The following is a 14,321-nucleotide window of genomic DNA, read 5'->3' on the forward strand; positions in this document are numbered from 1 at the left end:
ACGATCATAGATAAAGACGATCTGCGTGGCTTTTGTCGTATGGGTGGGGGGTTCACGCATTACAACCGCAGGCAGGCAGCTGCGACCACAGATGCGCGAACAGCACTGCAGGATCAGACTGTCCGATCAACTTCTGTTGCGTCTGATCACGAGTACAGCAATGCACCTGCAGCTCTGCACTTCTGTGTTTCTGTGAGACATATGCAGCACGTGCAATGCGCTGAGGGGAATCGAGACGCGTAAATCACGCGCACCTGCGTTTGTGCCATCCGAGATGCTCTGCTGAAGATCTGCTGGAAGTGATCCACACACACACACACGCGGATTTTGAGTGGGATTTTCTTCAGATCGGAGTCTTTCTGCTGCTGTGATGGAGTTTCATCATCTGTCTCTCTTCTGTCTTCTCTGTAAGTTCTGCTTCTCGTGATTTTTACAGATCGATAGATTTTCATCTTTTATTGAATTAGTCAGATCATTCAGCAAAAGCTTATTTTGAGACGTTTTACACCTGAGAATAAAACGAGCGACATTATTTTCAGCATTACGTTACCAGATTAAATGAGATGAATAAAGAAACTCCTGCAGAAGTATTTTGCGCAGCTGATTTGTTGTTTAATGTGTGCAGGCGCTCTGTCGCGAGTCTCTGCTGAAGCTGAGGTGGAGAATCTGTCCGGTCTGTCACCGAATCCCGATCGGGATATATTTGTAGTTCGAGAAAACGGGAGCACGTGCCTGATGGCGGAGTTTGCGGTGAAATTCCTCATCCCGTATGATGTGCTCGCGCTTAATGGAATCGATGTAAGATTACTGTCATCATTTTTATGTTAAACGGTTCAATGGGTTTTATTGTAAGTAGCATAATAATAATAAAACATTCAGGTGATTTACTTTTATCTATTAGCGTGAGGTGGTGAGTTTTACTTGATTTAAACTTTAGCTTTAAGGATCAGATGATGTGTTAATGTGTGTAATAGTTTGTAATGAGTGTGTGTTGTTTAAATTGTGTGTAGTTAATAACGGAGCAGACGTCTTTGTCGATCCCGCGCGGCGCGGAGATCGCGGGAAAATGCGGCGCGCGTGAATCTGAGCTGCACATCTCGTGGATTAATCGTGCGTTCACATTCCGCATCTTCTTCTCGAAGGTAAATGAAGTTATGATAAACATTTCTGATGGATTTGATCTAAATATTTACACGCATACAGTTAGGCGTGCAAAAGTGTTACAGCTGAAGCTCCTTAAAAAAATAGATATAATTTAATCAAAATTGTGCGTGTGCGCGTGTGTAGGAGAACCGCATCATGGGCAGTGATGGTAAAGAAAGTGAAGTGTGGAAGATTAACAAGGTTCAGCTGGTTTACGACACATCAGAGATGACACACTTTGTAAACGCTTATAACCGTGAGTACAGCACACAATCACAGTACAGCAACATTTCTACTAACATTAAAATCTAGGATGTAAGCTTGAGAGGAAAAGTAAATGTAAAATTAGAGGTAAACCTACTGATTACAATTTGATAATGGCAAAAAAGCAAGATGAATATAATAAATAATAATTGTAAATTGATTATTATTTATAAATGTTCTTGATGCATTACAGTAATTTATCTTTAAATCTCATCAGGTTTTAAAAAATGTCTAGGTTTAATCTTTTAGCAAAGACACAAAAGCGTATTGTTTGTGACGCTGCAGTGTGCGGCAGGATGACATCGTGATCAGCTGCAGATTCTGCAGAATTCATCTCTTTCTTTACGGGGTTGATTCTGTGTTTTGAACGTTTTTGTCTGGGTTTATTACATATTTCAGCACATTTTAAAAAAGAAGTATTATTGTTATATATATAATGTTTAAACAGACTATATGAAAGTTGTTGAATTCTTTTACAGAAATGTTTTGATCCAACAAGCAAAATATTTGAGATATAAGCACCTGGCCATCTGTGTAATGAAAGCGACGTAAGTGATGAATTTAGTTGAGTCGTGATCTCCAGTAATTGTGTTGTTTTGTGTTTGTATCCAGCGGGGAAACACACAGCCAGCACACACCGTCTGTCGGCGCTCGTGACGCCTGCCGGTCGATCGTACGTGTGTACGGCTCAACAAACGCTCACGTTGATCTCCACTGACCATCAGAAGGGAATCACAGTCTCGCTGTACGACATCCAGGTTCAGGCCTTCGACATCCAGAGCGACTTTATGTTCAGTGAACCGTAAGCAAACGCACAAACAGAACAACAAACCTGTGTGTGTAAATCTCATGACTGTAATGCTGTGCGAGACAGGAAAATAAACTTGACCGTGAGCAGTGATGATGTCGGTGGGTATTGTAGTTTCCCAGGGTTTTTTCATTATTATTATTATTATTATTATCTGAGATCTGTTCTCCAGTGACCGTTCAGCGACCTGGAAAATCTCATTCTGTTGATCTGTGAGTGTCTGTTTACCGCAGTAAAGTGAAGTCGTTTTAAATCGTTTCTTCAGGAAAGGAACAAAAACTCATTTCACTGAGATATCTGCTCACATTTCAGCACAGCCATCTAAAAACAAAACATTTATTTCACATTTATTATCTGATTGTGTCCTGTTATACTTCTAGAAGATTGTGAGGTTAAGAAATTGTGTGTGTTTGGGGCATTGTATTTGTGTGTGCATGGTTTATGTGTGTGCTGTGATTTGAGGCAGAATTACTACTATGATGTACTCTGATAAACACATTTTTATAGATTAGAGTAATAAGAATGATAAACTTAATTAATAGTAGATATGCAGAGAGAGAGATTGCATTGTAATGTTTATTTGATAAATCCTCACTGCTCACAGCTCAGAATGAAAGACATCATGTAGTGAACAAAGATGTTTATCTGCAGCGTTTGACCGTCTGTTGATTTTCTCCTGCAGCGTATAAATGCATCACAGACCAGCGGGAGCAGCTGGAGCAAACCCTGCCTCTGGTGTTGGGTCTCATCCTCGGCCTCATCATCGTCATCACCATCTCAGTTTATCATTTTCACCTGAAACTGACCGCACAACAGCCGCAGTTACCCCGAGACCGCTCTCTCTACAAGAACGTAATGTGATCATCTTCAGACAGCCGACTCTCCTGAAGGACTTTTCACGCTGCGCTTAACCCTGGTTTATCTTCGTTCCAAACCCCACTTTTAACCCCAGGTTATCGAGCCTTTCACACTTGTCATTTAGAAACGGGTTATCCCTGAAATTAACCCATGGTTATGAAACTCTGCTCTGTGGCATAAAGGGTTAATGGTGGGCCAAACGTGTACGGTGTGAAGTGAAGCGGGGTTAGCATGTGACTGTATGAGTCCACAGACAGACAGCTGATCAGAAACTGAAGAGCATCTCATATCACAATCTGACTGTGTGTATACGGTCACAGAAACGCCACACGTTGTGTAAAGAGACGTTTCAACATTGAGGATAATTTGTCATATATAATGAAAAGGGCCTGTATTCTTAATGAAAGCTCAGAATTTAACTTAAAAACGTCTACGTGGGAGTCTTTTCTCAGAGTTGCTCTCCGATTGGTCCTGAAGCTAAGAAAAGACAAAAACTTTGATCTTAGTGAGGAGGCGGGGCTGACCCCATCGCTATGTATGACACAATCTTATAAAGACTGTGATTGATTGGTTATTTAAGAAGGTTAAAGAGTGCTTTTAAGTATAGGGTCTATAATAAGCCATCAGTTTTAAAATTACAGGTGTAACTCACACACACACACACACACATATATATATATATGTACCATGCTGTTAATGTCATACTTAACGTATTTGATGGGAAATAAACAGCGACACAAGATTCTGTAAGTTCGTGTGATCATTTTGCTTATAGACGTCTGTAACAAACCCAAATCATCTCTGCTGCATTTTTCCTTTGCTGAATCTGTTACTGTAGTTCATGTAGACATCATCATGTCTCTAATGCAACACTTTTCATGTGTTTGTCTACTTTCCCCGCTGCTAAAGAAACTCTTAAGCCTCTTAAAAGTCTTTGTCTAATAATTTTAAGTTTTAAGGGTTTCTGAATTACTTCTTTCTTTACTAGGATCTTTTCTTTCATTTTAAGGGGAAACGCCCACATTTGTAAGAATTGTCTTAGTGCAAAGAGTTGCTCCTAATGTAAATCTAAGATTTTTCATGAATACAGGCCCTGAACTGTAGTAAAGAGTCGTAAGAGCAAGGACAGATTTGCGAGACAAACGGTGGTTTAAGTGGTGGCGGGCTGTTTTGTGTGACGCCGCTTTATTTATCCAATCATGACTTTTGACACTGTGAATATGCAAATAAGAACGTCGTTAACCCAGGGTTTAGGAATGTTTGGATTATTAATACCCAGGGTTAAGCGCTGGTTAAGTATGTACCGTGTGAAACGGATAACCCAGGATTGTGTTTATAATAATAACCCAGCGTAACTATCTCAAGTGTGAAAAGCCCTGATGATGTCTGTGTGTCGCTTCTGAACCCTTTTTACTTTTCAAACATTGTTGTAATATGTCTTGTAGTGTTTCCTGTCACTCTTGTAATGTAATTCTGTTCTTTATTACATGAATGCATAAAAAGAGATGTTGATATTATAAATAAAGTATATTAAGATTACTATTATATGAGATGATAACACAATAATACTGAACAATTTATTAAAAACGAAAGAGTTTCATCTGTGATGAACAAGTGAGAGTGTATAAAATGTCTGTTGATCTTTATGGTTGAATCATAAACATATCTGAATCTTTGTGTTTTTGTCTTAATAAAGAGCTCAACAGATTGTTACAGATGATGATGATGAAGATCTTCTGATCTTTATGTTGGAGCTTAAGTTTAAACTCAACTCGCCTGTGGTGAAGAGAATCTAACATGACAACTAGATGAATGAAAGATCAATGTGGACAAGAAGATCTCCACACTGCATTAAAACAAATGAGCTTGAGATCAATAGAGCAGACGTATTGAGTATTGATCTCACACTAGCAGCAGTTTCATTAGAAACAAAGCATTTCCGTTTCAGTGCTGACCTGAGATCTGATTTATGGCCTGTACTCATACACTATATCAGTGGTTTGTGTAAAACAACAGAAAAGCCACTCCATGAATAAAAGTGAAGCATGACATGTAACACGTTTGTGTGTTGTTTTTTATTGAAACCAGCTTTTAGTGACAAGACATGCAATAGCGCTATACAAACCCAACATGAGATCTGTACATCCTACAGGTTATGGCAGAACGTTTATACGTTTATATTTATAGATCACAGTGAGCACTGAGACACAAGAGACGGTGAGACACGGAGAAAACACTGGGACGGATTATTACCAATGTAAGTATTGCTCGTGTTTGATGAACTTTAAAAGGTTTTGTGTGAAAGATCTTGTTTCACTATTGCTATCTGGTATATGACACAGCCAGCAGCGCTCGCCGGAACTTGTCAAAAAATGAGCACTAATGAGAAAAGAGCCACGACACAGAAAACTCTCAACTTTCTGTTTAGAAATAAAAAACAAAAGCACCCAGCTCGTACAGGTCTGGCGTGACCTTTGCACTCTTACAGGAATATTTACAAATGTAGAATAAATATATATATATATTTCACATATCTTTCTGCAACAGGGTGTTTAAATGACTGTACCTAAAAAAACAAATTAAATAGAAACAGGTACGAAATCTTTTTTATTTTGCATAAACTTTCAAATTCTGCGTAACACTGCCCCTTAAATCGTGGTAACATCACAACAAAAATACTGTGGTTTATCAAAACTGTACAAGTAAAACTTACAATTGCTCTCTAAAATACATCTTTTGTTCTTAGTGCGAAAAGATGCTGTTTGATAATGTGACCGACCAGATTTACTACGGTTCACACAGAAGAAAACTTTACACATCTAATAAAATCAAAGGTTTCGTCTTCTGCTCGTGTTCATGAAGTGACGATCTAAACTGGGTACAATAGCGTGACGTGTGTTTAGTGAAGTCTGTAATGTCTCATCAGGGGTACGATACAGGACGGCGGTCCCGACAGCTTCAGGAATGGATGCTGTAAGAGCTCTTGGGCCGAAGCTCGCTGTGACGGCTCTCTCACCAACATCAGGTCCAGAAAGGCTTGAAGAACAGATGACACCTGGCAAAAACAAAAGAAAACATGCTTTATTCCAACCATCATTTAAATGCAATATGTCACTTGGTGTATTTCTTAATGAGTGAGTCGGTTTATATTTTGACATTTCATACAGTATCATTTTACATCATTATAAACAATGGTTTAGGTACAACAGTATCGAAATAAAAAAGGAGTTTTACAAGGTTAAATCTGTAAATGATAAGTAGTGCATTAGATGACGTTTTTTGTAATAAATGTTAGTGAACGTTACAGACGCGTCTGCTGCGGTGGATGAGATGTTTCTCCTCACCTTATGTGACTCTTTCAGTCGAGGGGGCAGGTTGTCTCGAATTCGTCTCATGGCCTGAAGTGGAGGCTCATTAAAGTACGGAGGTTCTCCATCAACCATCTCGATCACCATGATGCCCAGAGACCAGATATCCACCTACCAGCACACAACATGGTTAAGATGAACGTTACTGACTCTATATGCGCTCATCTCACAGAGCAAATGCATTTAAAGGAGCGGTGAATCAAAAACTCAATTTTAACTTGATAATTTGTTATATAAGAGGTCATCATACTTAACTTAACATCCTGCAAGTTTCAGAACTGAAAACGTCCGTGCTACTGAAATATAACCGTTTTTGGCACCAAGCCAGCTAAACACTCCAGTGAAAAATTCGGAAATCTATGACGTCAAAGTAGAATTGAAACACCTCCCCATAACCAAAAGGACAAGTCTACTTTTGTAGCCCCGCCCACAGCTTCGCGTGACACACGTGTGTCTTAACGAGTAAACATGTCTTTAAAGATTGACAAATGTAACCAAAATGACTTTTAAATACATTTTTTCTGAGAGACTTTTATTTTGACGCGGTGATCTGTTATGATACCATGGAAACGCATTTTCGGTTGTGGAAGAACCGCGTGGGAACAACACAGAAGCTAAATACTTCAATTCGGAGGCTTGAAACTTAACATTAGCAATATGCGTGGATAAAGTTTGCTTTTGAAGAAGTTCCAGCTCGTGTGGGGAGTGCTTGTTAACGTTGTGTACATGGATTCATTTGTAAAGAAGTCGATGCTGGATTTGCAGAGAGACTCAGAAGCACCACTTATATTGGATCTGACAACAATGACACAGCAGTATAATTCACAGTAAGACATTTTACTTTATTTAAGTTACCGCGTTTCACTATTGCTTTGTTAAAAGAGATTGCTTGATATGTCCTGTTGTAACATCCGTGTCTAAACACGTTTGTTTGACTGTTTTAATTTACTAAAAACATTAAACGATTAATAAAGGTACAACACTTAACAATACGACTGTAATTTAAAGGTAGAAATATACAAAGTTAGTTATAAGGAAGGATTTATCAGCCGCAGTTTAGATTCTGATGCCCGTTTACTGTGTTGTATACGGTAATTTAGGCGAGTTCCGTTTGAAAGATCAAACACTCAACAAAGCTTATTTTTTATCATATAACTGTGGTATTTAACATTACGTGAATGTAAAAGCGACCTCACAAGCACAATAGAAATATACAAAGTTATTGATAAGGATTTATTAGACGCAGTTTAGATTCGGATGCACGCTTACTGTGTTTTATACGGTAATTTAGTCACGTCGAGTTTTGTTTCTACTTTAATATACGTATTGTCATTTATGTGTATCATGTTTAGCACCCAGAATCTTTTGTGTCTCAAACATATTTGTGTTCGCCTGCTATTTTTATCACATTAATGTTTTTAAAACATTTCCCTACATGTAATGACGGGGAACGAAGCTGTCCAATCATAGCAGTGGGTGTTTACGTTCAGGTCTTCAATGCGGCCCGCCCCTTCAAACGAACCATTTCTCAAGACAGCCACTAATCCATGTTACAAAATAGCATATTACTTATTACTTTTGATGTTTTTGAATGTAAAAACCATGCGAACATCATAAGTAGACATCAGACAACAGTATAAAACACAAAATCAACAAATTCACCGCCCCTTTAATGAAGACGATGAGAAATGTAACCACATTATTACAAAAACATCTCTTCATAGCATGAATTCTGCAGAGCGACCGATTCACATGAACAAAACAAGATTATGTGCCATGAATAACAAAAGAGAGATTTTGGATCAGTCGAGTGAACTCATTTATGATGAAACATCTGCCGGTTGGGTTTTTTACAGTGATGCCGGTACCGCGTTACTCTAATTTTACCACTTTTTTTAGTAACGAGTAATCTAACGCGTTAATATTTCCAAACCAGTAATCAGATTAAAGTTACTTATCCAAGTCACTGTGCGTTACTATTTTTGAAATTTTCCTTAGTAAAATATATATTTTCTTGTATATTTCTTCTTGCGTCTCGGGAAGTGAAGTCAGGTGTGCGACAAGTCACGTTTTCAGCACGAGGACAATTCAGGTCACGTGTAAGCGACACAAACGTAAACAACGTACAATGGAGAGAGAAGAGAGATGCAGCTACAAAAACACTACGTCAAATAAATAAAATAAAAAAACATTTGGAGTCGCGGCACGGCGCAGACAGTGAAACTAAGAGCAAGTCCCACCCGGTGGCGAGAAACAGTGAGCAGGAGGTCATCCACTACCCAAACAACAAAAGCTGGACTTCAGTGCAAAACCAGTAAGTGTGGGAGAGTTGAAGAACGAAAGTAACAAAGCGATTTTCTCAGAGCCCTGATAACATCTAAATCTCACTATGACCGCATATTAGCACATAACCTCTGAAAGAGTTGACAAATATCGCGTTATTTACTCACCGATTTCCACGTGTAAATCCAGAACTGTGTTTTCAACCATGATAAGTACATTCCAAAAGCGGTCTTTTTCCTTACAACGCGTTGTGTTTCTCGTTTCATGTGTTACAATACTGATAAATCTACAAGGTATATAACATCCTGAAGACTTCTCAGTTTTTCAAAATAAAAGTAAGTCGAGTTTATAGAGTAAGTAGATCCTGTCGGGTCAAAAGTAACACTTTTTAGTTTTGTCCCGCTGCTAATACTGTGTATAATATGGTAAAAAATTGATATTATTCTAAGTTGATTTAATTTTATTTTCATAGTGTTCAAACTATTGAATTTTTTTTTAGTCTCAGCAATTTAAGTTTGTACTGTTGGTTGCTTTTGAAACATTTGATAAAACTGAAATTTAAAATAAAAATGTAATTTAATTATTTTTTACAAAGATAAATGACAAAATAAGTTTGCAGTTACATATTAAAGAGGTCATAGTAATATATATTTAATAAAAACAAGTGTAACACAAAAATCTATCATGTTTTGTTGTGTTACTTTTGACCCACCTGTGTGTTACTTTCGTCCCTGCTGTCAAGGTCAAAAGTAACAATTCACTACTCTTGTTTAAAGTGAAATTATACAGAAGTCGTTTTACATTTGTTCAAAATTGGTTTTGATAGACCACACTTGTGAGTTATTGACCACAGCAAAAATATATCTCCCTCTAAAACATTAACTTTTAAAATTAAGTTTTTCTGAAAATGGCCCCTGCTCACCCCTATTTATGTTAAGTGAAGTCAAGAAAGACTCTAATATATATATTAGTTTTTTAAAACACAACAGTTCAACTTAAAATGTCAGGAGATACATTGTTGACGTTACTGTTAAAAATGCACTTCCAATAAAGTGAGTGTTGGCAAAACCGGTTGTCATTTTTAATGTTGAGGCAGTGGGGGTGTTGGCAGCTACTGGAATGTAACTAACAAAGTAACTTGTAATCTAACTTAGTTACTTTTAAAATCAAGTAATCTGTAAAGTAACTTAGTTACTTTTTAAAGGAGTAATCAGTAATCAGTAATCAGATTACTTTTTCAAAGTAACTGTGGCATCACTGGTTTTTTACCTCGGTGCCGTAGGGTAATCTGGAGATGACCTCAGGTGCCATCCAGTACGGCGTCCCGACCAGAGACTTTCTCTTGGGAACATCTTTAGACACTTGAGCACAGAAACCAAAATCTGAGAGTTTAATCTGAGGAAAAGAAATGAATATTATTAACAACAAGGACACATAGAGAGTTTATTAGCGTCTAATTATGATTCTTGATGATTTTTCTCTCCGCTGAACCTCGAGCACATACACATACAGGTAATGACAACATCTTAATCCACATACTCTACACGGCAGTTTTGTGTGGTTCAGTGGACAGTTTAATGACAATCTCTGTTCACAAATGTTTCTCATCAGAGCGAGTACAATGAATTTGATCAGATGTACACGAGATAAGTACACTAGAGGAAAATCAACGGCTCGTGATTAATCCGTATTGCGTGTGTTTTGACTCACGCGTCCGTCGCTGGTCAGGAGGATGGAATCGCTCTTGATGTCTCTGTGAATAACACCCTGTTTGTGCAGATACGACAGAGCTCTCAACACAGACAGACACACCGTAGCGATCTGCTCCTCATTCATCCTAAAACAAAACCATCAGACATCTCAGAGCAATGCAGCAATCCTCTCACAAACATCACAGATCTCACAGACTGTCAATTCAAATATTTCTCATCAGAGAAACCAATGAAACATAACTGAGAACTAAACTACATGATGTTTCTGAGCAATAACATTTCTCTCTCTGAGATGTTCAGGAGCCACTATGTGATTATGTACTTCAACACAAACACACACAGTGAAACAATACTTTGGCATATATTCATTGTGTTTTCATGTGTTTGCACACATACTGTAAGATAATAAAAGAATCAAATCAGAATCATATCATTTACAAGCAAACACATGTAAGGCCCAATCACAAATCACCTTTACTCTTTCCCCTTTGTTTTGCACGTTCACGTGAAGGGGTGTCTCAATTCTCTTTTGGCTGAGGGGAAGGAGCAAGGTAGCCCTTCAAACTAAGATTTTTTGGGACCACACTTCAGACGAAGGGGAATGATAAATGTCCAATATGGCCCATAAATGTAAATATTTTTTGATATTAAAAAGTATTTTAATAACAAATAATCACTTGTTTTATGTTGCCTTTAATCTTGTGTTCATGTATACGCTTGTGTTCTCAAAAGTTTGATAATGTTATTGACTTTGTTATAGTTCATATTTTTTAATATGTAATTGTAAGATTATATTTTATTGTATTATTACATCAACAGATCTATGACGTAGGAGCTATCAATGATTTATGATGACGTGTAACAGTCTAGTAGTGGTGTCCCATTTCTTAGGGGAATATTTTGGTATGTAACCCTCAGTTTCAAGGGGAAGGGGTATCAAATCGAATTGGAATTGGGCCTAAATGAGTCGTTTCCAAATAGCAGAATTTGTGTTGGAAAATATAATTTCTATGATTGAAACAGATAGATGTCCTAATTGTCTACAAAAAGGCCTTGAGCATCACTACTATAAACTGAAAACATGAAGCTGTCTGAAGAACAGTAAACCTTCAAACCAAAGATGATTTTTCCTCGTAACCAGGTTGCTATAAATATTAACCCTAAAACATGAAGAATAACAGGAAAGGATCAGATGAAGGTTTTTCTGCTTCTTAGAGTAAAAGTCTCAGACGATGCTGCCTATCTTGAGTTTATAATCTCAGGTCTGTGTAGTCAGTGGACGGGGGCTTTACAGTGATTTTTTGTGGTACAAGAGATCCACCTCCTCTGAACGTAATGAAGAGTCTGGCGGTGTCGACACGAGCAGCCGTCTTTCTGAACGCTGCAATTACACCCAACTGATGAACAACACCAATGACTGTAATTACACAAAACTCTTCAAGTGTCTCCAACTTAAAATCACAAACTCAACACTTTCAAATAACAGGGAACCAATTCCTGAAATAATACACATTGTCTTTTCAGAAATGAAAGACGTCACACGTCTATAGTTTATCAAATACATAACGCCTGATTTAATGAAAACAGGAGCATTAAGATCAGCGTCTTACCTGGTGTGAGTGACGATATCAGTCAAGGCTCCGCCCTCTAAAAACTCCATCACTACCCAGAGTTCATCACCAACCAGATAACTATTATACATGTCAACAACATTCTCATGATGGTAATCCCGCATTATAACCACCTGCAAACAGATCAAATCCACACGATTCAAATACTGACATCTCACAGTGAACAAAGAACACACATCAGGTCAACCAGGGCAGGTTTCTGCATTTAACCCATCCTAGTGAGAAGAGGCCAATTCACACTAGTGCTCCAACAACAACCAACACAACCGCAACATTTTAAATTCTCATTTACTTTGATACAACAGGGGTTTGTTGGCGTTTATTAGATCCATGTGATTTGGCCTTAGTGAATACACAGAGAGAGAGAGAGAGAGAGAGATCAGGTGCAGTGGTGTCAGAGGAAGAGATGTCTGATGGAGACGCTTGAGAACTTAACTGGCTGCCTTCAGGTTACAAGCCCAACTCTTTCCCCATCATCACATACGTACAGTATGACGCGAGCAGAGCGACGGCTCACCTCATTGAAGAGAAGTTCTCGTCGCTGCTGTTTCCTGAGGTCCATCTTTTTAACCGCCACCTGCTTGCCGCTGTGCTTTTCCGTGGCGATGCACACGATGCCCGTGGAGCCCTCTCCGATCTTTAGGAAGTTGTCCAGGTATTCCCGCGGGTCGCCCGGGTTCACCACCAGCTGCAAGGCCGCCCGGAACTGCTCGTGCGACACCCTAGAGGGCGGCTGCTCCGAGGCCGAGCCCCAGCTGGGCGGGGGATACGCCCCGGGCGGGATGTAAGGAGACGACGGCTGGGAGTGAGCGCCCTGTGGGGTGTAAGGAGGGCTGGGTTGCGAGGCTGGGTGGTGATAGGGTGAAGGCTTGTAGTGAAAGGGCGGTGGATACTGGAAACCGGGATGGTAACCGGGTTTGCTGTGGCTCTGAGGTAGTTTAAGGGGCCCGCGCGGATACGTCTCAGCCCCCGGTATCTGTGGACTGCCGTCACGAGACGCTCTGTCATACTCGCCCTGTTGTTGAGGTGAGGAAAGAGTTTGAGTCATGATTTCTGGATGTAATGACCGAAACATCAGTGCTATAGTCGGACGTATTTACTGCTGCATGATTTCAAACAGCTCATTTATGAAGAAGCTGCTGGTAACAACTAACAAACTCTCCTGAATCTATAACAGCAGGTTTCAATTCAGCAACACCAAAACAGAAACAGAAGGAATTTTACCTTCCACAGATTTAATGCATTTATACTTACACACCATTACATGACATTTAATTCAACTGTACTGGCATGATTGTGAACGGCTACGCTAATATGATTTTGTTTTTCTCTCCCTGTCTCGTCCTCGACCCCGAGGACAATGAGACAAACAGACCCAGTTCAGGTAAATGTGAAAGTCGGCACACCTCGGATCTACTGGCCGTCCTTCAACGTGATGCCCAGCTGATGCCTGACCAACGATCACCGGCAAAACCCGCTTAGGGCTCAGTCACACCAAAAGCGCTTATGGCAGTTGCAGGCGCCTTTTTTGAATGATATTCTATGGGCAGGGCGCGTTTGCGCGCTGTTTATGCGCGCCGAGCGCCTTGCGGTTTTCTGCCGCCTGCCGCGCACGCGTTTTTGAAGGAGCGCTGAGAGCGGAGGAGCGCCTGACGTCATTCGCGTCTTCCATTGTCCAATCGAATGAGGGGAGAGGCGGGCCTTACGTTGTGGCGAAGTTTACAGTTGCTTTGAAGAACCGGACTCCACTCGCTCACTCTCTCCTGCGTGTTTGTGCATCTCTCACCCTCAAACAAGGTCAGAGCAAGCGCCCTCTTTTTAAAGTTTCTGCTAATATGACAGTTAACAGCAAAAGAGCGCACACGCTTCAATATTTGATTGACAAGACAGCTGACTCGGTGGTTGCTTAGCAATATGAAAAGCCGCGCTGCACTGCTCTTTTTTAAAAAAGGCAGTGCGTCGCGCCTTGCGTTTGCAAGCGTTTAAAGCGCTTTTGGTGTGACTGAGCCCTTAATCTCCTTATCTGTTTATATGTGTGTATATATATATATATATATATATATATATATATATATATATATATATATATATATATATATATATATATATATATATATATCTACCAAGGGTTTTTCCCTCCTAGGACTTTTTTTTATTTCCTCGGCTAAAAGCCCAGGTTTTTTGTACTAGGGGGTTTTTTAACCCAGGGAGGCAGCCTTCTTGGGCTTAACTTCCTCTTCTAGACGTTACATTA

General features: G+C 39.4%; 2 protein-coding genes across 6 annotated transcripts in view; one reads left to right on the forward strand and one right to left on the reverse strand.

Moving 5' to 3' along the window:
* The first annotated feature begins 25 nt into the window (after positions 1 to 25).
* Positions 26 to 4,612, forward strand: lamp5 (lysosomal associated membrane protein family member 5). The gene is made up of 6 exons (XM_073856406.1): positions 26 to 407; positions 626 to 798; positions 1,011 to 1,142; positions 1,288 to 1,399; positions 2,020 to 2,208; positions 2,898 to 4,612. Exons 1-6 carry the CDS (start codon positions 371 to 373, stop codon positions 3,074 to 3,076), a joined length of 822 nt encoding a protein of 273 aa, XP_073712507.1. The 5' UTR covers positions 26 to 370; the 3' UTR covers positions 3,077 to 4,612.
* A 517-nt stretch (positions 4,613 to 5,129) lies between these two features.
* Positions 5,130 to 14,321, reverse strand: part of pak5 (p21 protein (Cdc42/Rac)-activated kinase 5) — a 52,168-nt gene continuing 42,976 nt past the window's right edge. For all 5 annotated transcript variants that reach the window (XM_073856399.1, XM_073856401.1, XM_073856400.1 and 2 more), the window contains 6 exons: positions 12,585 to 13,082; positions 12,047 to 12,180; positions 10,435 to 10,561; positions 9,994 to 10,119; positions 6,418 to 6,552; positions 5,130 to 6,128 (listed from right to left, as the gene is read on the reverse strand). In XM_073856399.1, coding sequence (XP_073712500.1) covers positions 5,973 to 6,128; positions 6,418 to 6,552; positions 9,994 to 10,119; positions 10,435 to 10,561; positions 12,047 to 12,180; positions 12,585 to 13,082 — 1,176 coding nt within the window. In that variant the 3' untranslated portion in view covers positions 5,130 to 5,972. The remainder of the gene's footprint in view (positions 6,129 to 6,417; positions 6,553 to 9,993; positions 10,120 to 10,434; positions 10,562 to 12,046; positions 12,181 to 12,584; positions 13,083 to 14,321) is intronic.

Source organism: Misgurnus anguillicaudatus, chromosome 18, assembly GCF_027580225.2.
Source record: "Misgurnus anguillicaudatus chromosome 18, ASM2758022v2, whole genome shotgun sequence".
NCBI lineage: Eukaryota > Metazoa > Chordata > Actinopteri > Cypriniformes > Cobitidae > Misgurnus > Misgurnus anguillicaudatus.